Below are 25,057 nucleotides of genomic sequence, written 5' to 3'. Positions count from 1 at the left end.
ACACACACACACACACACACACACAATGGAGTATTACGTGGCAATGAGAAAGAGTGAAATATGGTCATTTGTAGGAAAGTGGATGGACCTCGAGGGTGTCAGGCTAAATGAAATAAGTCAGGAGGAGAAGGACAGATACCATATGTTTGCACTCATAGGTCTAACAGGAGAACAGGAGAAACGTATGGAGGACCAAGGGGAGGGGAAGTGGGAAAGAGAGTTGGGGGGAGAGAGGGACGCAAAACCTGAGAGACTATTGAATACTGAAAACGAACCAAGGGTTGAAGGAGGAGGGGGAGAGGAAAGGGAGGTGGTGGTAATGGAGGAGGGCACTTGTGGGGAAGAGCACTGGATGTTATATGGAAACGAATTTGACAATAAACTATTAAAAAAGAAAAGAATTCTTAGATGTGATACCAAAAGCACAAACAACAAAAGAAAAATGGATTAGACTTCTTCAAAACCTAAAATGTGCTTGAAAAGACACCATTAAAAGAGTGGGGGGAAAGACTCACAAATGAGAGAAAATATTTGTGAATCATATATCAGATTAGGTACTTGTACCCTGAATAGATAAGGAACTCTTACAGCTCAACAATAAAAAAATATGGGGCACCTGGATGGCTCATTTGGTTAAGTGTCCAATTTCAGCCTAGGTCATGATCTCACAGTTCATGGGTTCAAGGTCCACATCAGGCTCTCTGCTGACAGCTCAGAGCCTGGAGCCTGTTTCAGATTTTTCTTCTCTCTCTCTGCCTTTCTCCTGCTCATGATCTGTCTATCTCTCAAAAATAAACAAATGTCTAAAAGAAAACTAAAAAAAAGACAACCCATTTTTAAAATAGGCAAAGGGTTTGAATAGATGTTTCTCCAAAGAAGACCTACAAGTGACTGATAAGCAAGATGTTCAACATCATTAGTCATTATAGAAATGCCAATCACACCACAATGAAATAGCCCATGCCCACCAAAGTGGCTAAAATAAAATAGGCAATGACAAGTGTTGGTAAGGATGTGGAGAAATCAGAACCTCCCTACCCTGCTGTGGAAATGTAAAATGGCACAGCCTCTTTGGAGAAGTCTGGCAGCTCCTCAGAGGGGTAAACATGGACTTACCATATGGCCCAGAAGTTTCACTCCTAGGTATAGACCCAAGAGCAATGAAGACACATGTCCACACAAAAACATGTGCACAAATGTTCATGCAGCAGCATTCATAATGGCCCAAAAGTTAAACAACCCAAGTACCCACCACCCAGTGAATGGATAACTGAATAAGTGGATGTGTGGCTAGATGTGGCTAACCCTGCAATGGAATATTATTCCGTGATAAAGAGGGGTGAAGGATTGATACGCACCATGGCATGGATGATCCTCAAAAACATTTTGCTGAGTGAAAGAAGCCAACACAAAAAGCTACTTACTGTATAATTCCATTTATATGAAATGTCCGGAATAGGCAAATCCATAGGGACAGTACATTAATGGTTTGCCTGGAGCTGGAGGGAGAGGAGAAAACGGGGGGATGCTGATAGATAAGGAGTTTCTTTTGGGACGATGAAAATGTCCTGAAATCAGGTCGTGGTGATGGTTGCACAACTCTCTGAGTATACTAAACACAGCCAAATTGTACACTTGATGAATGTTATGGTGTGTGGATTATACCTCAATAAAGCTGTTATTTAAAAGTTAATAAATAAGCCAGCTTCCAAGCAAAGATTGCAGATTGAATACGTACATCTAATTTATCTCCCTCACAAATCCCACAAAAAAGCACAGTAACGTGATTTTTTTTTAAGGCATAGATCTACAAATTCAGGGAGAATAGAGACATCAATAGCATTTGGGAATTGGAATGCAGTTTCATGCAGTAACTGACTTAGTTCCAAGAAAGCCAGATCCTAAACTGTCATTTAGGAAAACCAAGAGCAATCATGACTTACATCACAGAATCCTCAAGGGGTCAGTAATCAGTGGCACTAGATACTTCTAGAAGTGGGGCGGAGCCAGGTGCTCAGGTAACGGGACTGGTTGGAAGCTCCTTCTGAGTAAGTTTAGAGCCCTGTCATCTCCTCCCAACTCTCCTGTCCCTGGGAGGCGGTCCCTGCCTCACCCTAGTGAAAGAATGAAGGGGCCCCACACCTTGGAGAGTGTGAGACAGGGAGTTCCTATGCAAGGCACACAAAGATGGATTTACTGTGTGAAAACTAACAACGTTTAGGCTCCAGGGCCCCTTGCTTGCATGGACCTTATCCAAGGCCCCAAAGGAACCTTAGCCGTTGTGTTCACGTGATCCTGTGTTTTTGCAAACATCAAAAATGTATTTATATTGCACTCAGTTAAGAAAACCTCTCCCTTCGCTTCCTCCTTTTTCTGCTTGATACTACCCCTCCTGTCAGGCAGCTTCGGAATAGCCTAGGCCTTTTTCCGGATGCGACTGAAGGTTTGAATTGGAAATAGGCTGTTTTAGCTGCAATTTGTAGATGTTTTTTGAAAACTTCAATAAAACCATGAGAAATTTCAGATCCCTGAGTTGGAAATATACAGAGGGTACCTCTTTTGGTCATCTTTAAGTGTGTTTAAAAATTAAGGGAAAGGGGTGCCTGGCTGGTTCAGTCAGTAGCACATGTGACTTGATCTCAGGGTCATGAATTCAAACCCCACATTGGGTATAGAGCTTAATTTAAAAAAAAAAAAGTTGTATGTCTTTCACAGTGTTATATAGCATTGTATCAATAAGGCTGTGAAAAATTTTTTATAAAGAAGAAAAAAAAAACTCTGGGGAAAACTGAGTAAAAAATAACGGGACACAAAAGAAGAGTGACAAAGGTGGGCAGTTAAATCAAGAAATCTTATTCTGAAATCAAACTGCAACAAAACATTTTCAAATCGTATTAAAACCTAGTAATTCATTAAGAGAAAGATCAGTTTTAAATGGGAGCGATGGTTTGATAATCTAGTTAATAAAGAGGAGAAGCAAATCATATGAACACATTGATAAAAACATTTAAAGTTCTTAATATGAAAGATAATGAAGATGACAAAACTCATTGTGTGCCCTCTTCCAGGGACATCAGTGACAGATAAGCTGGCTACCCCCATTCATTCAGATGGTGGTTAAGAGTAGTCATACAAGAAAACTTGAAATGTGTCCTGAAATCTTACAGCTTATTTATGAAACAAACATGAGCTTTTCCTAAATTTTATAGCAAAATTTTTATTATATTTATATATTACTGGTAAGCTGGGGGAAAAAAAGCTTTTCTAAACTGTCAGTAATGAAAACAAATTTTAGTCAACCATTCTAGAGGAAAGGCTGAATTACCTTTCCTTTCTCTCTCAGAAAATGATGTTACCCACTTGGTGTCACACGAAGAGGCAATCACAGACTACGCAGCCAAAAAATGTGGGGAAATGAATACAGAGATGTGTCAGGCAGATGATTAATAAAAATTTTAGGTTGTTCTTGATCTTCTGATGTTCATGTTATTTGTCAGCTTTTATAACTTGTAATTTATTATCTTTTCTCTGTCCAAATAAACACTTTCATGCCTATTTTTTAATTTTTTTAAAAGATTTTATTTTTAAGTAATCTCTTAAATCCCCTCCCCAGCATGGGGCTCAAACTCACAAACTTGAGATGAAGAGTCACATGCTCTACCAACTGAGCCACCTAGGGGCCCCATCCTATTTTTATATTTGTAAGTTTGTATTCTTTTTCTTTAAAAGGGCATGCAAAATCACGTAAGCTTCAGGCCCACAAAATCAGATCCACTGTAAGGCATAGATCTGAAGGCAGGAGGGTGAAGTGAAGGAATGCTGGGGAGTGCCGGGCAACCCTCCCCCTCCCCCATGACCCCTGCACGCATGTGCACGCATGCCCTCTTCTACTCACTGAGCTCTCGGAACAACTCCCATGGCGAGACCCTGAAGAATTCTCTAGGAAATTTTAGCTGCCCAGGAGTAAAGGTACTGACCGTCAGGGGCTCCCCACTCTACACAGAAGACAGACAGTATCTGAGCATTCACAGCTTCCAGTCAGCAATCCTGTCTCCAGTCACGACTGTGAGCAGACACCCAAGAATTACCACTCACCCAAGGGGAGTGTATAGCATGAGAAATGCAGGCAAAAGCAGAAAACAACTTGAGGGGAAACTGAGACTGAAGGAAGAAGAAAATTTCTGTAAATCTATCATTAAGACTATCAGAGAAGGCATCCATGAAATAAATACCATTAAAAAAAAAAAGAGGACATCCTGAAAATTAAAAAGAATTCTCAGAAATTAAAAATATGATAGCAGAAATGGAAAACTTTACGAGGATTAGAAGATATGAAATGTTAAAAAAATAAAGACACTGGAGAAGCAACCAAGCTGGGTCAGCATTGGAATTACAAGAATTTCAGAAATAAGTGGGGTGCCTGGGTGGCTTAGTCGGTTAAGCATCTGACTTCAGCTCAGATCATGAACTCACAGTTTGTGGGTTTAAGCCCTGTATCAGGCTCTATGCTGACAGCTTAGAGCCTGGACCCTGCTTCAGAGTCTGTCTCTCTCTCTTTCTGTTCTCTCACGCTTGTGTTCTCTCTCTCCTTCAAAAATAAATAAACTTTAAAAATTAAAAGTAAATTAATTTCAGAAATGAGAAACTAGGGGAAGACACGAGCCACAACAGAGTTTATTTAATCCCAGAATGAAAGATTACAAATTGCCACATTGAAAGAATTTGGTGAGTACCCCAGCACAGTGAGTGAAATCAGACCCACAAGGGGCATCATTGTGAAAGTTGACACCAGCAGGAATAAACATGATCCAAGAAGCTTACGTGAAGAAAGGCTAGGTTCCCTACAAAGGATAAAATTCAGAGTGCTTTAGCCTTTACCACCACAGTAGCACTGGAAAATGAGAAGCCAGGGAAGCAAAGTCCATGAGATTCTGAAAGAAATGAAGTCCAACCTACATTCTATACCCAGTCAGACTAACTGGTGTGCAGCAGAGCAGAACGGTTTTGGTTATGCAGCATCTCAAAAAGTAATCTCACACACTTTTCCTCTGCCCAAACGAGGACTAAACCAGCAAAGAAGAAGACCTGGATTCCAGGTGTCAGAATACTATGAGAGGTGGAAGGAATCCACAGGAGGCAGGAGAATGGTTAGACTGGGCCTCCAGCTATACACTAGAGGCCGAGGCTGCTCACCTGAGCAGCTTGGAGGCTGCTTCTGACACCGCTTCAAGAAGTGAATACCTGATACGTATGACTGTATTGAGAGTAAATTTAGACAATAAATACATAGAAAATTCAACACGTGAAAGAGAAATGACAATTTTAGGAGCAAAATCATGCAGTGTTATTAATTATGTATTGCTGTATAACAAATTACCCCACAACTTACTGTCTGCAAGCAACAGTGCTGGTTTCTTCAGGTCAGGAATTTGGGCGTGGCTTCACTGTGGGGCTGGGCTCAGAGCTCTGCCGCCTTCTAAGGTTTGGCTGAGGCTGAAAAATCTGTTGGCTGCCACATACAGGAGGGACAAGGAATCACATTCTTCTCCTAGTAGTTTACTTAGTATTGATCTAACCAAAACGCAACTGTATCAAGAGGAGATGCAGATGTGCCTTTTTGTAAGGGGTAGAAGCCTGCAAGAGGTTGGTCGGTTGGTTTCCTTAAATCTTCCCCTTTCAAAAGGAAAAAAGTCAGTAGCTAGTGCCTAAAACCTAACAAGAGATAGAAATAGAAGCATTTTTATTTAGAGATCCAAAGGTGAATGTCAAAAAAGCCAGCAGAAGGGTGCCTGGGTGGCTCAGTCAGTTGAACATCCAACTTTGGCTCAGATCATGATCTCATGGTCCGTGGGTTTGAGCCCCGCTTCCGGCTCTGTGCTGACGGCTCAGAGCCTGGAGCCTGCTTCAGATTCTGTGTCTGCCTCTCTGCCTCTCCACCGCTGGCTTGTTCTCTCTCTCTCTCAAAAGTAAAAAAAATAATAATAATAAATTTTTTTTAATTAAAAAAAAAAGCCAGCAGAGTCAAAAAGTACTTGTCTTGGGCAAGTGAGATTAGGGCAGGGGGAGGGAGGGAGGGCAGGCCCTCATGTTTCACTTAACAAACCTTGTCTTATTAAACTAGACACCCATGTAACTTTGATAAAAGCAAGCTCAGATTAATAAAAGGAAACCAATAAAATAGATTGAAGTGAATTTTTATATGTTGGGGGGCAGTTCTTCTCACTGTGACACCAAAAGAAGACACAGTAAAGGGAAAAGATTTGTCTTCATACTGATAAGAAGCTTCTGTGCCCTAAACACACATGCACAAAAGGGAAAGGTAAACACTAAGCCAGAAAAAAAAAAAAAAAATCCTGATAAACAGTCCAAAGAGCAAGTAGTAAAATGTAAACTATTTCAGTCTTTTGAAAAATGTAAACTGTCTCAGTCTGCCTCCAGGGCAATTTGGCAAATGTATCAAAGCCTTGGACATGTATATATTCTTTGACCCAGAAATTCCAATTCTAAGAATTTATCCTATGTGACTAATCCTTGATGTACACAGAGATTTAGCTATTAGAGTTTTTAATAATAGAAGAAAAATGTGAAACAGTTGAAATGATCACAAAAATGTGGTGTGGATCACAAAAATAAAATAGAGATATATCATAAAATACTAGGTCAGGCTGACAACAGCCACATCTTGGCATATGGAAGCCTTTATGATACATTTCCTTTATTTTTTTAAGTTATATAAATATGCATATATACACACGTCCATGTATATACACACAGATTCAGGGTGTTACTGTTTCTTATTTTGTGTGTGTGTGTGTGTTTCCATGTTTTCCAAGTGTTTGACACTGATCAGGTGTTATTTTTGTACTCAAGGAAAAAAACAAGAGATTTTTTTAGGTTATTTGAAAAATATGGAAAGTGCAAAAAAGAAAACAGTAATCACACACTTACCACCCAGAATTAACCACTATTAACATTTGGCATATTTGCTTCAGATTTTTTTCTTTCTGCAAACTTTTAAAATATAATTATCACCAAAACCTTAGCCTTGGTTATCTTTAGATTGGAGACTCTGCACTGTTTTAGTCTTTTCCTTCTTTTCCTTCCCTTTCTCCCTCTCTGTCTGTCTCTCTCACTTTTCTGTATTTCCCAAGTTTTCTCTGATGAGTATGTTTTACTTTTTAAATGGCTAAACTTCAATTAACTATAAAAGGTGGACTTTTTCAATGTCAAATGAAGTCTTAGACATTTAGAAGAAGGTTAGCAAGGTGTTGGACTTGAGAACAGCTTTGATCAGGCTGCGAGAAGGGAAGGCATTCCATGTGGGTGGAGTGGCCATATGTCCCCATTGCCCTGGACAGTCCAGGTTCCTTACCTGTTGTCCTGCTGGCATTATTAGTGACATTTTATACTCAGTCAACATGATACATGTAACCTGTCATTTGTGCAGAAACACAGCTCAGCACAAGGCTCCTTCCTCCTGATAATGCTGCCCTCCTCATTCCTTAGATTCCCAGTCTTTTCAAGAACAGTGAGCCCCTTTGAAATTCCACAGTGTTGTAAGGTTAGGTATTTTGATCAGATGATTTTCCTTAGTTCCTTCAAATAAACATAACACATTCATGGGAAAGAGCATGAAACCGGGAGTAGCAGAGAGAAAAGTGGATTGTTTACTCCTGGTTCAGTTGTGAACCCGCAGAATGACCCTGGGCTAGTCACTGGACCTTTCCAGATTGGTTTTCTCATCTACAAAATGAGAGGGTTGAACTGGAACAATTTCTATGGTAACTTGCAATTCTAAAAATACTGTGATTCCAAATTAAGATTTAGAGAGGCTGTGGCACCACAAATAATGGCATCTAAGTTCCTGATTCCTTTGTAGCTAGTCTGTAGTACTAGATTCCAAGTTAGAATCATTTTGAAGACCACTTGGAGAGTTCTGTAGAATTCTCATCGTGCCGCCATGTTCCTGGAACAGAGATTCAGTTTAGAATTCAAGTTTTAGGTGTGCTGAAGGGACCCCCTATTCCATCTCCTTTGTTTTAGAGTTTAAGAAACAGCTCCAGGAGTGCCTGCCTGGCTCAGTCCATTAAGTGCTGACTTCGACTCAGGTCATGATCTCACAGTTTGTGAGTTCAAGCCCCATGTCGGGCTCTGTGCTGACAGATGGGAGCCTGGAGCCTGCTTGGGATTCTGTGTCTCCCTCCCCCTCTCTGCCCCTCTTCCGCTCATGTTTTGTCTCTCTCAAAAATAAAATAAACATTAAAAGAAAATTTAAAGAAACAGCTTCAGAGAGATCATGATTTGTTTGCATCATAAAACTAGTCAGAGGCAGAGACCAGTTTTCTGATTCCTGGTCTAGAGCGTATTATCCTGCAACATGCTTCGTGCAGAACAGGCTCAATTTTTGCTCAATGCCACCAGGACCTCATTTACACTGTTACCAAAATAGTCCTTGAGGGCAGTTGTTCACTGTCTGAAACTGTTGTGTCAGTCATCTCCAATCCCGGATTTTGGGAAAAGTAACTGGGGATACGAGGAGGGGCCTACGGAGCTCAGCTCCCCCACCCTCTGTTCTTTAGATCTGAGGGAGGGAAAGAGCAATTTCGCCCTTTCTCCCCTTTTCGGTTCCAGAGCTTACCTTTTCTTTGCTAATTATATAATTATATAGCCACTGATTATTTGTTTACAGAAGCCACGTGAATCAGCCAGCCCCCAAAGGGTTAACGCTCCCCAAATTACCAGGCTGGGTTAACAATAAACAGGATGTCCTCCAGAAATTAAATTTAAACCGCTGTGACTCAGGCTGGCCCATCCTCTGCCGGATCGGTGTCTGGGGTTATTATCGGTGGTTAATTATACCATTGGGTTTAGCAACAGTGTTGGTCAGTTTGGGCCAAGAGAAAGCAGGCTTGGGCAGAGGGGTGCGGAGGGAAGGGGCGGGTGCAGCAGTGGAAGTGGGAGCTTTGAATGGGAGGGGCTGCAGCGCCCTGAGCACTGAGGGAGCACCCGGAGCTGTCCCGTCCCCTCAGGGCTCTCCTGCTTGCTCCCTGCACCCTGAGCTGATCCCAGGGGTGCTTCACTCACTGCTACCTTGGGGACCCCAGGGAGCCTCCGTTTCTCCAGCAGTTGGCATGCGCCGTGTCTGCTCCTAGCAGGGCCACACTTCTCAGGATTTAGAATCAGAATTTTCCCTGCCTCAAGGAAGCTTCTGAATTATCAGTCTAACCCTGTCCTTTCATAGAGTGGGCAATGAATCCCAGGGCCCTCATTACCTGCCAGAGGGCAGCCTCCACCCAGAGTAGAGAGGGGGGTAGGTTTAGGGGCTAGATCCTTGACCCTCCTTTTGTTATGCCAAACTGCCTTCCATTTCCAAGTGGGGAACTGTGAGGTGCAGAGGGCAGACCTGGGCTAGATTCAGATTCCTCTTTTCAGATATGTCACTTCTCACTGGAAGGAAATAGCCCAGCCTGGCTGGGCCTTTAATGCCCTATAGTTTGTCATCTCTCTCCAGCCACGTGAGAAGTCCCTCTATAGAGAAGTAGCAAAGCACCTAATGCAGGTGCAGATGCTTGTTTTTAAGGATGATAGCTGCCCCAGCGAACCTGTAATTTTGACTTTGCAGCTCCTCAGGACATAGATTTACAATGACTGTCAGTCCTGTGGTGTCTCCCCTTTCCTCCCCTCTTTGCAATGTGTTTCAACACCAGGGTACTAGTAGGAAAGATGCTCTGGGGCAGAAGCTGGTGCCCAGGACTTCCATCAGACACCGTCCATGGGAAGGTCACCCTCCAGAGCCCAGCCTGGACAAGCCACTGGTGCTCTTTACCGTCTGGGGAAAAGTGGCCTTGACTTCATCTATTCTTTTCAGCTACATCCTTCCCTGTTTCTCCTAAAATCCCTCTTTGTCTCTTTCTCTCATAGGATTCCTTTCAAGATTGGACAGCCCAAGAAACAGATTGTCCCCAAAACAGTGAGTAACCCAATTCTTCCATTCTGAGACTCCGTCTGTCTCCCAGAGTCTTTGCAGAGAACCAGAGCTTTAACTCAGCACATTGTGGGGCTAGGAGGGCAGAACCTCATTCCCAGCTGTGTCGCTCTGGGACCTCATTCAGAGTGGGGCTTGCGGGAGCCTCCTGGCCTGGAGGATGTTTTCCTTCCACAGATCAGCCTGAGCTCGTCCCCATCCTTGGGCAGGTAGAGGAGATGGGTGACAGTTGAGGAGGGACCCACTGCTTCTGCACAGCCCATCTCTGCGATCTAGCGTGGCACTCTGCACTTTCCTAGGGGGCTCCTGAAACCCAAGACATATCCTAGGCCATTCTCTCCAGCCCCCTCAGGCTGCGTGAAGACCAGGAAGCTCTCCAGGAGGCCCTGGCTCCCTTTCTCTCCCCTGCCATGGTCACTCTTAGCCAGGACCCAGAGTCAGCAGGAGGGCATAATTGAATCCTACCCCCTTGATAGCCCACAATTTCTATCTATTTTATCTCCAGAATCGGAGCAGAATCATCGATTCATAGAAAGTTAGAGCTGGAAACCCTTTATGGATCATCTAGTCCAACCTGATTTTCCTTACGAGAAAACCAAGGCCACGAAGTCACTGTGACTTTCTCAGGTTGTAACAAACCTAATCCTAGGGCATCTGGGTGACTCAATCAGTTAAGCATCCAACTCTTTATTTCAGCTCAGGTCATGGTCTTGCGGTCGTGAGATCTAGCCCCGGGCCAGGCTCAGGCTCCACTCTGGATGTGGAGCCTGCTTGAGCTTCTCTCTTCCTCTCCCTCTCCCTCTCCCCCTCCCACACTCATGTGTGCTCACTAAAACAAAGGAAACAAAACAACAACAACAACAACAACAACAACCCTAATATGGACCAAGCTAAAATTGGACTTCAAATGGGAGTCTCTGTCCAATGCACATCCCACTGCCTGTGCTGCCTCACTCAGGCTGTGACCGTCTTCCAAGGTTCGGGAATTCTAGTCAAGAATGGCCTCTTGAACTCCCTCAGCCCCAAATCTAAGCAGGCTGTTGGTTTTACCATAGGAAACCCTAAGTGTATGGTGTCTCTCATTGCAACAGCTCCAGCGACTGTCAGCCTGGTGGAGCCCCTGACAGTTCTCCTTGTCTTAATAACCTTGGCCCTCCTTGGCCCAGAACTCAGAACTACTTCAATTTGGCAGGAAGGAAAGTTCAGCACACATCTGACCAATGGCTCAGTCTTTGGAAAATCCAGAGGCAGGCCACTTAAAAGGAAATGGGCTGTGTTCCTCTTTCAAGTGAAGGCAGGCAAGTGAGGACAGACAGAGAGTTTACCTCCCATGCAGAGGCTAACCATCTGTGGGGGCTCTCAGCTGAAGCGCAGAGAATCTGGGTGTGTAAGTGTTGGGCTCTAGCCGGCTACAGGAAGTGGGAAGGTGTGGCTTTGTTTCTCCAGAGTTTAATCCAGGGCAGATCTGAAAGGGAAGTGGTTTTGAGGAGGGTCTTTTATTCCCAGCATTCACTACCAAAAAACAAACAAACAGAAAACCCTCCCCACACCCTTACCTCTGTAGATAGCCGTTGTTCTCCACAGAAAAGTATTGGTTGGAATTTAGTTTCTAGCTTCTTTGCCAATTTGTTGGTGGAAAGATCTCTCGGTCTTTTAAAAATCTGAGGAGTGGCAAGGTCTCCCCAGAGGAGGGACAAATGGACAATCCCAGCACCTATGGATGGCCTTACAGACAGGCCCACGGTTGGGCCCATGGCTTCCCTCTTTCCTTCCTCACATCTGTCTTGTTTGGGATGGAACTGTAGTCCTCTGACTTCTGGAATCTGCTCCCCCAGTCAGACTGGGCACCAAGTGGGGGTTAAGAAGCCAGATTTGGTAGGTTTCCTGCCTGGGTTCCCACTGGCTCTGCCACATGCTGTATGAGACCTTGAACAAGGCTCTGACCCTCTCTGAGCGTTGACTTTCCCCCTCGTAAGTGAGGATCCTAGTACCTATGCCGCTGATGTGTTATGAGTCTTACATGAGGTCATGTGTATGAATCATTTAATACAGCGTCCAGCACACAGTGAGCCCTCAACAAACACTAACTACCTTATGGGAAGATAGTTGCTTGGACTCTTTATAAACCACCAAGGACTCAGCCTGTTCCAAGCAGCTGGATCCCCTAGTACAAGGAAACAGTAGGCCGGGCCTTTGATCTCTCACAAGGAATCAAAGCCGAGTTGGGGTTTGGAAGTTACTTGCTCCCTCAACTCCCCAGAGGCATTGAAATATAGGGAGCGAGAGCCTGCCTCTTCAGTCTCGTTCTGAAGTCTCGTTGTGTTCAGCCGCACAAGCCCCTCCAGGCCCCCATCACAAGCCGAACCCAGGCAGCCGTTCTGGCAGCTCCGGCGACCCCCAGACAGTGGTGACGCACTGCTGTTCTTGCCCAGACACCATCGGAGGCGCAGATGTGGCTGCCTGCTGACTGGAAGTCATGGCGCCCCTGTCATGGGAAGAAACGCTCATGTTATCTTCAGGGAGTTTCAGGAGGTTTTTGGCTCAAGGTACCCAACTGTCAGACACAAAGAAAGCATTGTGTTTGCTCTCGCTGTTCTCCTGCGCCCAAGTTATTAACACGAATTCCATTGTTGTCAAGGCTCTGGCGAGGGAATGGCATGTTCTCTGCAGGGGCTGGCCACTGGGATGGAGGTGGAGGGACAAAAGCTCGCCCACCTCCCAATCTGAACCCTCTGCTTACACCCCTCCTGCCCCTCCAGCCCCAGAAGGTAGCCAGAGCATGCTGGGGCTGGCCAAAAGCAGCTGCTCCCCCTTCCATAACCTTCGAGGAGGGAAGAGCTCTTGGAAGCAGGGTCTCACACACAAAGGAAAGCATGCTCTTGGACTCCTAGCTAGGTAGGCATGCCACAGTGTCAGGGCAGAAGGGCGTCCTGCCACATCGAGCCTCCACTTGAGAAAGATCTCCACTTGCAAAGTGGAGAGTCTCTCAGGCTCATTTAATCTTGTGGTAACGTACTGAGGGGAAGCTGCTTTCTGCCCCAAGCACCCCTCCAAGAGGTCCTTCCTCGAACACCCACTGTGCCTTCTGCCCCAGCTCTGATCCGATGTGGCTTTAGTGCCAAGGCTGGAGCCCTGGCCCCGTCTGCCGGTCTCCTTCTTCACTGCATCCCAAGTATCAGTTTGCACAGGACCTCAGCCCACTCATTTAACAAATACTAACTCCTGCTGTGCCAACCTGACCCCGGGCGCTGGGAGTAGAGTGGTGAGCAGCACAGTCTCACCCCTCCACCCTGAGCTTTCGAGAATGACGGGAGCAGCAGGCTGTCTGGTGCTCAGTCCCCCTGCGCTAACCTCGCCGCCAGGCCCGCCCTGACCCTCTGACAGCCGTGCACATGTGTTTGCACTTGCATTGTTGACTGTGGGCTAATCGCCTTTTTGGCAGAAGCATCAAGCATTCAGAGATGTTCAGATCTTTCATGCTTGGCTGCTTCCCTCAGAATGGAGATACCTTGACTGGGACTCCAGGGTGTCTCTTTATTCCCTTATCCAGTATCTGAGGGGCCAGAATCCTGGTGGTTTTGCCTTGGATCTTTCCCCAGGGGAGGAGAGTGAGCTTGAGCTGCCAGAGGCAGAAGGGGGACATGTTCATGAACATCTCGAGTGGTCACGTGGCCGTGAGCAGCGGCAGAAGAATCCAAGCCCCACCCGACATACTTCTCAGCTGCCAGGGTGAGACCTCAAGCGGCTCACCAACCAGAGTATTTCAGCCCAGTTGGAAACCCGCAGTCGCTCGCTCTCTCCGTGCGAGTCCAAGCAGTCCCAGCCAGGGGACCAGGTGCTCTCTGACATCCCACACACACAGCGGCATACTCGGGGATTGCAAAGAGAGAGCCAGGAGCCACGGCCGTAGCACCAGTGGGTTCACAGGCACTATCCATGCCCACCACCCTCTCGGAGCACACACTGCGTGGTTCTTCCTCTTCAGGAAAGCTGGACTCTGACCAAGACATCCTTAACTTCATCTTTTTGGAAAAGAATACTTATAATATGTAAAGACCTTGCTCAGCCATCACATTCTATCAAGTAAGAGAGGTGATGTGTCCAGTGAAGGGAGGCCCAGGTATAGCCCCTGGGCACAGGATCCAGGCTTAGCCCAAATCAGCGTTCACGTAGCTATCGACTGACCCTGTGCTTTGCCACAGGATTTTAGACCAGTCTGCACCCCTAGACTGCTCTGGGCTCCCCAGCGCTACAGTGCATAGGAGAAGAACAAGGAAACCCTGTCCACGGGCCAGGCACTGAGCCCTGTGCTCTACACAGACTGTTCAGTGATCCTCCAGACAAGCCAAGGAGACAGACACTGCTACCCCATTTCCTTGGCAGCCAGTGGACATCTTCCCTGGGAAGGGCCGAATGGAGTTATCCCGCTCCTATAGAAAAGTGCCTGTGACTCAAGATGCTGCACAGCTGGTATCAGAGTTCATCTGTCTTCCGTCTCTGCTCGTTCTTGTCCACCACCTTCCTCAACGGTGCTCGTGGAGAAAGGGCTAGACCGCCTCAGCGTGGGCTTGCTGGGCCCAGGTGAGGCCTTGCTGCCCCAGAACAAATCTCCTGCGTGCCTTGCTGCACACACTCTAACTGCCTTTGGCTGAGACTTTGATTCCTGCCCAGCTACACGTTCTCTGGGACAGGTCGCACGTTAAGCTTTTATCAGGAGCATATGCTTTAGTGGGAGCGAAGTTTGAATTTCCTCCTAAGAGCAGCTTTTGATGCATCATAAAGAAGGCGATGATGAAAATGTTGGGTTCCTGGGTGGAGAAATAGGGGGTTTGTTGAAAAGAGAGGAAAAACTGTGGGATGGGGGATACCAATGGTGAATTTTACTTCACAACTCTGTTCGTCAGACCTCAGGTGCTGGGGCCAGAAAGTAAAAGGACACATGGTCATGCCCTGGGACCTTAGCTAAGTAGGTTCTCCAGGCCATTCTCTCACCCCTGTCCTCCACAGGGCTTTGGGTTATAAGTGTGTTTGTTTCATCTTCCCCACTAGGACCAGCATCTATTTATTCCCCAGAGCACCCTTCACACCTGGCAGAATGCGTTGCACTTAATAGGTGCTCAATAAACATTTGTGGGTTACTGAATGTCATTTTAAAAAGGGAGGCGGTACTGAACTAGGAGTCTGAATTCTAGCCTTGCTTTGCCTCTGACTAGCCCCGTGTCCTTACATAAGTCCCTCCGTGTCTCTGGCCTTCGTCCTCTTCGTTTGTAACATGAAATAATTGACCTGAGTAACATTCTGCTGTTATGTGACTATGCTGAGTTCACCTAAATGCACATGCGTGTGGGCTCAGGGGGTTTTCAGAATGCTCCTTCATGGGGCACAGTGATGGAAGGGTGCACTGGCAGAGAACAACAGGACCTTGACACTTCCCACAGCTGTGGGCTCCGCGAGCTTGGGCCTGCTGTGAGAGCGAGGACCAGGGTTTAGGGCTCTCACTGGCAGGCTCCTCGGGGAGCAGCAAGAAGGCACCTTTCTTGGTCGTGGATTTAAGTCATCAGCAGATACCCTTCCCCCCTTTGATAGAATGCTCATTAAGAGCGTGTGCCTTGGAACCAAGCTGACTGTGCCCAGATCTCCTCTCTGCCACTCACTAGTGGTGTGAGCTTGTGCAGCATGCGTCCCCTCTGTCCTGGGAGCTGCTTGGTGCTGTGAGGGCTACAAGTGCCTTTGCAGTGGTGAGGGAGAAGATGTTCACAGAAGCACGCGGGGAGCACCTTCTGAATGTTAGCTGCTCGTACTTAAGCGCCTCAGCCCAGAAGCTCGGCACGCCAGCCCGAGAGAGCCCTTGCTGCCTCTGCGAAAGGGAAGCGGGACAGGCTTCCGTCCCCTCCTCTAGGCTCTCAGATGTCACATACCTCGCAGGCCACTCTCCTGAGAGACCATTGCCAGGGCCCCATGTGACGGATGGAGAAATTCAGGCACTGGATGTGCAAGTGATTTTCTTGACTTCACCTGATATGCAGATGGCAGAATTGGGATCAGGACTCACACACATCTGATGTGAATCTTGCTGGAATTGGGGAAATCTGATAACTTATCAGGAATTTTAAGAGGGCCTTGCTGGAGTCCATAGTCATAGTATTTGTGCTTGGTACCTCCCAGCCCACAGACCGTGCAGACAGGATCTTTCTTGGTCCATCCTGAACCTCACAGTTGGTAGGCCCTGTGAGGAAACCAGGGCTAGGAGTGGGAGGGGACACGCCTGCTTCCCCACTGTGAGTCTCAGTCACATTCTGAGCACCTCACCTGCCTCACAAAGGGAGGGTGAAGAGAGAGAAGACAGCCCAGCACCTGGCTCCCTATGGTGGAGGAACAGAGCCACTGTCCGCTGCTACTTGCCTGGCCCCTCTGGGAGGGGAGTCCTGTGCCCTGAATCAAACACTTAATTAATTTGGGAACAGAGGGATACTGTGTCGTTAACGATCTGCTGGTGCTTGTATGAACTGGACTGTGTTGTTTTCTGCAGCTGGGGGGAGGGCGTGGAGGGAGTTTCAGTAGGCTGGCAGATTTTTTCCAGCGTGTTGTCATTTCTCTGATGATTGAATTATCTCTTTGGTTACAGGTGGAGAGAGATTTTGAAAGGGAGTATGGAAAACTGCAGCAGTGAGTGTCAAACCCCAGAAGAATGGAGGCTGGTGGGGGGAGGGAAGGGCAGTCGGGGGAGAAGGGAAGGAGCCTTCCACCAGGTCTCAGGTCCCACACTGCCCCTTCCGGCACTGCCATTAGTGGGCCGCTCATCTGCCCTGTAAGTGCTATGGGAGCTGAAGGCAGCACAGTTCACAACCTGCCAGAAATTCTCCCCCAGCTGCTGCTCTGTGACAGTCGTTAATTCATAGCCTTTGGGTGCTTGGCCTCATGTGGAGCGGGCAGTGGCCCTTCAGTCCGCAGGAAAACTCTCCACAGAGCAGGGGCCCCTTTTCCTGGCAGGCCTTCCAGGGCATCAGGCCGGGCCTAATTCAGGTAGTTGGGAAGGAAGGGGGCCGAAGCCAGCTGGCGATGCCAGGTGCCCAGGCCTGTGCCCCTGCCTTGCAGGCTGGAAGAGCAGACGAGGAGGCTGCAGAAGGACATGAAGAAGAGCACCGATGCTGACCTGGGTAGGTGGCACAGCTCAGAGCCAGCCGGGCCCATGGGTGCACCTCTGTCCCCCCATCCCTTTAGGGCTGGCTCCTGTGGTCTGTGCATAGATCCTCATGTCATTACTCATCCAGAGGACACGGGTGGGTCTGAACACAACTGTCCCTGGCATCTCCAGACTTCGTGTGCAGCGATCTGAGGGTCTGATTACAGAGCCCATCTGTTTTGTAGGCAGTTCCCAGTTACCTGGGTGGCATCTTGATCATTCACCACTGCCTTTCTAGTACAGGAGAGGCTGTGACCTATTGCTTCCTTTCCTTGGTACTGCTCCAGATGACTGTGCTGTCAGAGCACAGATGAAGGGGAAGATTGTGTTTTCATAGTGAACAGCTTTGGAAGCAGGGATCCATGAAGTGGAGAATGTGGTTTCCCTGCAAAGAAATCAGAATAAAAGGGGGACCCCTGGGGCCCAGAGTTCCTGGCCTCTTCTAGGAAGTAGAATCTGGGCAGAGAAGGCCCTCCTGAAGCAGTCACAGTTGGTGCATCAGAGTCACCAAGGCCTGCCCTCTACGAGTTAGATTATCCAGTCTGCCCCCAGGCAGTGCTGAGGCAGCTGGCTCTGGGGACCCCAGTCTGAGAACCACTGCTCCAGACAGTTGAGAAGAATCAGCTTTCTGGACAAGATGTAAAATCCCATCCTGTGTTCCCAAACAAGATTGTCTGCACAACCAGTCCCTGTTAGGTCTTTGTCAACCCTTACATTTTGAAGTTGCATCAGGGTTCTGGAGACCCATGTGGAGTTCAAGACCCCTGCTCTCTTTAAGGTTCAAAGACCACCAGCCTCTCAATTTGTGCGGGGGCTGGCCACACCCTTCCAGTCCTCAAGAGTGGAGGCCTGATGGCCCTGCCCTGCGGCATTCACAAAGGCCACTGAGAACTCCCCATGAGATGCCACACTGTTAATTGACTTCAGATGGTTTGAACAAAAACAGAGGCAGAGGCCTGAAGTGTGAGGTTTAGGAAAGAAAAGGAAAATTGGGAAGGAGGTCTCCCTTGTCCTAACTTTTCAGGGTTTTTCCCTCAAATATTAAAAAGCAGTGGAAGAAATTTTTCCAAAACGTCTTCAGTTTTATCCAAGTTTCTATCCTTTAATTATACTGTCTGTGACCATATCATAATCCAATCCAGTTACATATGATGTTTGCTTGTAAGCCTACAAAGTCACTGCACGTATTTGAAAGAGGTTTCTTGGCTCCATTGCCTCAACATTTCTGGAAAGTGTACATTTCCAAGCTTCTCCCATATTGTGGCCATTTGCTGGGTGACCGGCGCAGGCTACCAGATTCGAGATAATCCAGGACGGGGCGCTAGGTGAGCCAGTCACCACTGTGGCCTACTCAGGAGCGTGAGTGAGGTGGGACCGCCAGGTTTCTGTTTCTCCCACTGGAAATGGAGAACTGGGCCCTTCCCCAAGGAGAGCGAGGGCTGGGTTGGGACTACGACCCCCATATGGAGCAAGAAGGCAGGGGCATGGCTATGTTAACTGGAGTGGACCTTATTTCATTGATTCAAAGACATTGTTTCACTTCTAACATCTCAGAAAGAATACACCATAACACTTGATAGCGTGGGCAGCATTGTTTTTCTTTCTTGGTGGTTTATACAGTCATGATGTGTTACCTTCTCAAATTCAATGCATAAAATAGTAGGAAATGCATTCCAAACCTTTTCTCGCCTGAGACCCTCAAACTGGTACAGACACTATGGAACAAACATGCCCCTCTGCATTCTCTCTGCCTGCCCCTCTAGAATTTTTTTTAAATTTTTGCAAACAATGGAGACCCGAAAACTTGTATGGGACGGAGAACTCCAAAGGAGAAGACCTTTAACAACCTAAGCAGATACGCCAGCAGAGCCTTGTAGGGTCTGCCAGGATCCAGGCAGATCTCCAGGAGAGGAGTGGGGAGGGCGGCGGGGGTCGAGGGTCTGGTCCTGCCTCGGCACTTGCAACTGTTTGACCTTGAGGGAGTTATAACCTCTTTGGAGTCTCACCTTCCTCATCTGTAAAATGGAGCCAAAATATACTACCTGAAATGTCTCCTGGGTTATATGAGCCCTGAATAAAACAGTGGGGGCATGGGAAACCCTGCAAAGGCAGGATGGAAACCTGTCAGCAGGTTTGGAGTTCTTGGTCTAGTACAAGTCTTTCAGCCTCCATCACGTGCAAACAAAAGTCTAGAGCAGCAGAAGGAGACTGGGAAGGGGCCATGCTTGCTCGGTAGTGTCAGTACCAGTTCCAGAGGCTCAGGGGAAAACAAGTTTCTGAATGTATTTCACTGAAACCAGGGGTTGCCTGGCTACACCAAACCTGGCCTCGGTTTGTCAATAAAGCAGCATTGGAACAGAGCTACACCCAGTCTTTAGGTGTTGTCTGTGGCAGAGTTGAGTAGTCGCAGGAGAAACCATGCAGCCCACACAGCCTGCCATCTTGATTCCTAGCCCCTACGGTGTGTTACCCTCATCCGTGAAGGAGTCCCAAACCAGGCTTCACGTCCAAACTGCCTGGAGAGTTTCTTTAAAATACATGTTTCTGGATTCCAAACTTACTGAGTTAGACTCTTTAGAGCTAGAAGTAGGTATTTTTTTACAGCTTCCTGCCCAAATGATTCTGATCCAGGGTTTGGGAAATGAAGTCATTGCAAAAGGTAAACTACTCCAAAGGATTACCCAGAGCAGCCTGGGATGGTCAGGAACAAACACCATCCGGTAAGGAAAAGTGACTACAGCTCTGTGGTACTTTGTAGCTTTTACGGCCTGTGGCTGGGGTGGCGGGCAGGGTATGGCTCCTGCAGTGAGGGAGGGCAGGAGTCCTGAGGACAAAACCTTGAAGCCTGTCCCTTTATAGGTTCACCAAGCTTTGACATTTTACAGCCTTGTCCAAATCTGCTGTGAAGATTTCCTTGGACTTGCTCTCCAATCCCCTCTGCGAGCAAGACCAAGACTTCCTGAACATGGTGACGGCCCTGGACACGGCCATGAAGCGGATGGACGCCTTCAACCAGGAGAAGGTAACTGGGGTCTTGCTCTCCCCCTTCCATGGCTTCTGTCTAGATGGAGCGCTTACCAGTGCTCGGTCTTTGGGCGCCCTCAGCGCTCTGAGCCCATGTATATGTCACAACCCCCATGAGCTTGTTCCTGGACCTCCTTCAGCGCCGTGTGCTTCCCCTGACTCCCACGAGCTCCTATCGCTCACTGTGAGACCACGAGGGAGACTCTGCTCACCCTGAGCCCTTCCTCCTTCCGTAGTTGCCCGCCCAGCCTGCCCCCGAGCAAGGCTGTCAGCAGCCTGCAGGCGGCGCTGGCGGGAGGAGGACTGACCCAGAACAAGAACAGTACTCCCTGGTGTCATTGGCATCCTGGCTGTCATCATCCTCTCCACCTCGCTCCAGCTGTGGGTCAGGGCTGCCCCTGCCCCATCTCGTCCCCACTGGGACTCTCAGGACAGCCTGACAGCCCCCTTTCTCAGGAACGTGAGCCTCCCCTTTTAGGAAGAGTCCAACTTCCCCTCAGATTTGATTCATTCGGTCTTTTCTTTCAACAGGTGAACCAGATCCAAAAGACCGTGATTGAACCCTTAAAAAAGTGAGTAACAGCCATCTGGGGACCACAGGCCTTAGGGAACTAGGCTCGGGGCACTTACTGGAAAGGCAGGTCAACTGGCCGACTGGGCATCGAATATCATTTGCGGCGGCCTAGGACCCCAGACTCACAGAGGGCTGACCAGAAACTCAACAGGGACACTGGCGACGGGATCTGTAGCCCAAGAGGTGCCGCTCGTGGTGGCCCTGGAGCACTCAGTGAGGACACGGTGCTTGTGATCTGCCGCCACCAACAGCCTCTGCTCAGTGGTCACTTTGCCATCGTTCCCTCTGTTCCTGGCTGTGAGCCAGAGGACCCTGAGCTTGCTGAACGAAGCGAGCAGAGATCTTGGCCAGCCCTCAGCGAGGACGAGCAAGGCCTTTCATCTCCCCGCCGCACCGGGAGAGCAGCTGCCTGCCGCCCTCGGCTTTGGAGATGTGGGGGTGGCTGCACATGGGGAAGGGCGCAGCAGCAGGGTCCTGCCTGGGAAGGTCCCCTGACTTGAGACCCGACAGGGTCAGACATTCTTCTGTGAGGCTCATCTTCTCTCAGGCAGGCTCTGGGCAGTGATCAGACATCAGACAGGCTTATTCGGGAAGGAGGGGCGCGGGTGTGTGCTCAGGCAGGAGCATTGCCTTGAAGCTCCAGATCACTTCATCTCCCCCCCTCGCCTCTCCCAAACTGGCTCTGACCTAGAAAGACTCCTGCTCCAGCCCGGCAGCTGCACTTTATTACCTCTTCTGTGGTGGTCCCTGGCAGCTGCCTCACCGGCCTGGGTAATGAGGCTCTGCTAATTACCATTAGGCCTGGATCAGGGCCCAGAGGGAGATGAAGAGAGCAGGTTTGGGTCCCCTAGCCCCTGGCTTTGGGGTTATTGGGCTCTTCACTCTCTGTTCCGGTCCAAGGGGTGAGGTCAGGGGAAGCTCTTCCCAGCCAGGCTGTCTGGAGGCTCGGCCACCTCTCCGTCCCTGGGCCCCTTCCCCTACCTCCTGCTTGGGCCCAGGTTGCAGGGCCACATGAGGAACTGGGTGCTGAGGAGGCCAGTGGTTCAGGAGAGAGGTGGCAGCAGGGGCTCCATGGCTGGTGGCTTTCTGACCAAGTCCCCAGGACGGAGGGTTTGCAGCTGGGTGGGAAGGGCCACGGGCAGAGCAAACCCTGCCTTTTGGGGTTCCAGGAGCTGTCACAGAGCCTGCTGTTGACACCCACGGCTGGCAGAGCTAGTCAGGGGACACCAGCTCAGAGAGCTAGGGGACCGACTCCAATCTCGATTTCACAACCAAGGAGGCGGCCTTGAAATCTGATGCCTGCCTTCTAGAGCCAAATGGAGAGAAATCCCGGCTGCTTCCCACCGCCCCAGCAGCCCACCACCTGCCAGGAAGGTGGGTGAGTGGCACAGGAGGCAGGCACCGGCTCCACAGCAGATCGGCTGACCTCTGCCTGAGCCCCCGGGCCTGCCTGCCTGCCCGCCCGCCTGCCCGGCTGGCTTCTCTGTCCCATAACCGACACGCGATCTCCCCCAACCACATAAAACCAGCCCTGCCTGTTGCGCTTCTTGCCAGGAGGGAAGCTCCCAAGGACCCCAGCACCGGAAACAGGAAACTGCAGCTTTCCTGTCCTCTGATGAAGAACATCAGCACATGGCCACCCCGCCGCCCCCGGCCTCCCCCCAGGGGGCTCGGCCTCTAATCCCCCCGGTCTCTGGGCTGTGTTCACATGGTCGGATGGGGATGCTTTCAATTTCCCTTTCCTGGTGGGTGGAAGATCCCGGCTGTGTGGGCACAGACTGAGGAATGGCAGGCATTCCCCACCAGGGCCGGCTGCTCCCAGCCTACCTCCCAGCCGGCCTCTTTCTCCTCCCCCTTTCCCTCCTCCTTCTCACTGCCTCCTCACCCCACTGCTTACCCCCCTAGGGGGGGGAGGGCAGTTTGGTTGAACCTTAGGGCAATCACTTGGTCAGAGCTTCGGCAGGATGTGGTGTAGGCCCAGACCTGTTCTGCTTTCTTTGGAAGGTGGACACAACACAGATTTTAGGAGCTCTTGCGTGACCTGGTACAGAAGCCACGATGGCAGTCTCTGGAGGAAAGACCAGGATGGTCCCTAACTGCTGAAGTGACCCTTTGCAACATAGGGAAAGCACTGGGCGGGCAGTCCTAGCCAGTCCCAGCTGGCCCCGGTCAGCCCATGGCCCTTTCCCCATCTGTGGGGGGAGGCCTGACCCCAACCCCTGTTGTGGCTCAGTCCATGCTCAGGAGAAGGGGACAGAGGTGTCCCTGGCTGAAGCAGTGGTTTGAGCTGTGTATGGAGGGTGGAGTCTGTACTGGGGCCCTGGCCCAGGACCTTCCATGTTCCATGTTACTGCTAATTATTGGAGAAAGGAGGGACCAGAGCAGAAGGGGTCCGACTTCCAAGGCTTCTTTATGGCAGTCTAGTGGAAGTGTGGATATCATGCCTCAGGGAGAGCTGGGTCCCCCTCTGTAGGGCCCCTGGGGGGTGTCTGGGAGGACCCAGACTCTGGGACCAGCTTACACCTATCCCCACCTCTCTGCTACCTTCCCTCCCGGAGTGGAAGGTGGAGGAGAACCCTGGACACCCCACACCTAGGGCTGCCGCCACATGGCTTCCATCCTCACACCAGCACGGTGCTCACACTGCCCAACATGTGGGACCGGCCAAGTCTCTTGTGTTGTGTCTGCCTGGTCAGTGAGGTGGTAACCTGAGCCAGGGACAGCAGAGCCCTGGGCCCCCACTCTTTCGTCAGCCACCTCAAACACGCTATCTGGTCTCCTTACCTGGCCTGTTTCCCCACTTTAATGTAAGAGGAACATGCCACCTGCGTCTACCCCAGGGAGTCCTGAAGCCCTGGGCCCAAAGCCACCCAGGTGCCAAGTGACTCAGGACCCATGTACAATGAACTAAGACAGCTAAGCCTTCTGAGACCTCTTAGTGTGGCCAAGGGGGCCTTTTGGGAAAGCAGAAGTTGGCATGGTGAAGAACTGATATTCCTGGAGGGTCTCCCAGAGCAGCTGGGACCAGTGTGAACTGCAGGGCACAGGTAGTCTTGCTTCCAAAAGGCTGAGGAGCATCCTGTAGGAACACCCACTCCTACGCTGCCTGTCCGCCAGGGTTGCCTGGCATTGCATGGAAGTCTGTGGTCCTGGACTCATGCCACGTTCACCCCTCTGGGCTCCGGACTTGGCTCTTGGGTGGGATTCCTGTTGCCTTTGTAAGCTGATTCAGTCCTTGCATTTAGTTGGCATTTCTGTGCCTTTGATCCGAGCCCTGCAAATCAACCCCAGGTGACAACTGAGGGTGAGCAAAAAGACAAGTTCCCTGGGGCCAGAGGGCATCCAGAACAGTTCGGCTGCCAGTGTGGTGGCCGTTCTGCCTGGCACCCACAGAATGCATCCGTGGTGCCTGCCACTTTCCATCTGCTGCTTCCTGCCCCATTCTTGCCCTGTCCATACCCATTCCTCCCAGGCCGCTGGCAGCATGGACAGCAAAGGCCCAGGCAATGGGGCCACCTAAGCAGGAGACTTCTAATGAGACAATGAGGGTGGCTGCTGGTGGCCTCTAGTCTGGTTGGGGTCGAGGTGGTGTTCATGGTGGTTTCCCAGGCTCCATTGCACCTGCTTCCGTGAGTCACAGACCTCTCAGCTGTTGGTCACGCTCCTCCCAGGAAGGAAGAGGGGCTCGCCTAGCAACTGAGACCCTGTCAGAGCTGCCATCTGAGGCACAAACACCAAGGCCAAACCCTGCCCTTGGTCTTAACATGTCCAGACATACCGAGGCTGGGAGACCTTTGTCCTGAAGGTGCCTGCTCCCCACACCCAGCTCGCATAGCACCAAGGAGGCCTTCTCTGCTAGCAGATCAGTCATTCAAGTATCAATTTGATGACTGATTTGTCTAAGGGCATCTTACCCACTTCTAGCCTTTCCAGTTAGGTAGTGAGCCCATTCAGTCACCCAGCTAGTTAGAAGGACACATTTTAATGCCTTTTCTCGGGGTTAAGCCTTCTGTTTGACCAGAATCTACTGCCTGCATCTATAGCCTTGGCTGGGGAATTCGGTGCTTTGGTCAAACTTATGTTCTCTGTTCCCTGGCAAAAATATTCATTACTCTTCTCTCACGGGCACTCTTGATTTGTTGGGGCTTTTAAAAACCAAATTCGTGGCCATGCTCCTTTGAGAGGCAGACTTGGAAAATCCGTTCGTCCTGTGGCATCTGAACTGCCTGAGGGTAGAACCAGAGGGTTCCTGCTTTTCTCATGGTCAAGTGGTAGAATTAGGCCAAGACTA

The 25,057-nt window shown here is 49.3% G+C and overlaps 1 protein-coding gene across 4 annotated transcripts in view; it reads left to right on the top strand.

Moving 5' to 3' along the window:
- Nucleotides 1-25,057, top strand: part of BIN3 (bridging integrator 3) — a 52,525-nt gene that overhangs the window by 13,147 nt on the left and 14,321 nt on the right. For 2 of the 4 annotated variants that reach the window (XR_003907883.1, XM_029937566.1), the window contains exons 2-6: nt 9,922-9,970; nt 16,611-16,651; nt 17,081-17,142; nt 20,054-20,190; nt 20,724-20,764. Coding sequence is in view for 3 of the 4 variants with exons in the window: in XM_029937566.1 (XP_029793426.1) it covers nt 9,922-9,970; nt 16,611-16,651; nt 17,081-17,142; nt 20,054-20,190; nt 20,724-20,764 (330 nt within the window). In the remaining variant the exon portion in view is untranslated. Of the gene's footprint in view, nt 1-9,921; nt 9,971-10,490; nt 10,613-16,610; nt 16,652-17,080; nt 17,143-19,772; nt 19,889-20,053; nt 20,191-20,723; nt 20,765-25,057 lie in introns of those variants that run through there. The other 2 variants (XM_029937585.1, XM_029937577.1) reach the window with 2 other exon arrangements.

This window comes from Suricata suricatta, chromosome 1 (genome assembly GCF_006229205.1).
Source record: "Suricata suricatta isolate VVHF042 chromosome 1, meerkat_22Aug2017_6uvM2_HiC, whole genome shotgun sequence".
In the NCBI taxonomy this organism is placed as follows: Eukaryota; Metazoa; Chordata; class Mammalia; order Carnivora; family Herpestidae; genus Suricata; species Suricata suricatta.
This window is presented reverse-complemented; position numbering and strand designations above follow the sequence as displayed.